Source organism: Mizuhopecten yessoensis, unplaced genomic scaffold (assembly GCF_002113885.1).
Source record: "Mizuhopecten yessoensis strain PY_sf001 unplaced genomic scaffold, ASM211388v2 hete_35876796, whole genome shotgun sequence".
Taxonomy (NCBI): domain Eukaryota; kingdom Metazoa; phylum Mollusca; class Bivalvia; order Pectinida; family Pectinidae; genus Mizuhopecten; species Mizuhopecten yessoensis.
In genome coordinates, this window is record NW_018480721.1 from 1 (window position 1) to 1,162 (window position 1,162).

The 1,162-nt window shown below is 39.4% G+C and overlaps 1 protein-coding gene across 1 annotated transcript; it reads left to right on the top strand.

Annotated features, from left to right (window-relative positions):
- Nucleotides 1-155: 155 nt before the first annotated feature.
- Nucleotides 156-1,071, top strand: LOC110443967 (methylosome protein 50-like; the record flags this gene model as incomplete). The annotated part of the gene is made up of 2 exons (XM_021488421.1): nucleotides 156-339; nucleotides 960-1,071. Coding segments are annotated over 2 exons (266 nt in total), but the record flags the coding sequence as incomplete, so codon positions are not given.
- Nucleotides 1,072-1,162: the final 91 nt, after the last annotated feature.

The following is a 1,162-nucleotide window of genomic DNA, read 5'->3' on the forward strand; positions in this document are numbered from 1 at the left end:
GCCAAAACCATTAAACTGTAAGATAGTAAGGTAGTCTGTGGCCAAAACCATTAGGTGGTAGGGAAGTCAGAAGTAGTATAAGTGTTGTGAAATTGAATATGCTGCTACACTGTCTTGAAGAGAGCTTTTACACTCCCATGTTTTGTCTGTTTCAGATAAGTTACCCCTTCAACATTCCCCTAAAAGTGTTGTTTGGCAGCCAAACTCCCCACATTCATTTGCTGTCGGTGACGAAACCGGTCAAATCGTAGTCAAGGATACACGAACATCAATAGGAACACCAGTGACGTACACGGCACACTGTCGCTGTGTCAACAGACTAGAGTTCTCCAAAGACAAGTAAGGACATCACCAATGGGTTATACTGTAATTTGAAGCGATCATTAGGTTGAAGAGGGCTAGAAATTCATCTTTAAAATCACTAGTCAGTTAGGCAGGTTGTTCACAATTTTACTAGTCCATATGTGCAAATTCAACTAACGTGACCCAATATTATTCAATGTGACAGTTAATATCAAATTTTGACTATGGGGCTAGGAGAACCACTAGTTTTGGATCGATGCACACAGAAATGTTGACCAAATAACTTTTAACACATCATCCAGATGAAAGTAAAAAGAAAAGAAAAAAGGATAACTTCCATTTTGCATTATTTTTAAGAGGCTCTGTATGCTGTAAGGTATTCTCCTGAAACCAGAAGATGTACCATAACATGTATGTGGATTTATTTGATGTTAGTTCCTGTACATATTCGATACTCCAGGGGTTATGCTCACTTACATTCTCTGCACCCCTGGAATATGTCATGACAAATCGTGCCTTAATATCTGTGTTGCTGTCTTTTTATGGAGCTGTTGAATTGTATTGAGTGGCTAAATCTGTGGAACATGACTCATCTAGGAACAGGAAAGTAAATTGTAGCATGCTGTTGTATATCTGTCATACTTGTTTTATTACAGTCCCAGCCTGCTGGCCTCGGTATCGGACGATTGTGAGGTTGTGGTCACCGACATTAGTTCTCCAAAGTGTACAGAAATGTGAGTACTTGTGTAGAATTCTACCCTTCTTATATGCGAATGTACTGTAGTGAATTTACAAATAGCTGAGAAATTGAGAAGTTTGTATGTCCATATCATAAATATAGAAGGGGGGGGGGGGGGGG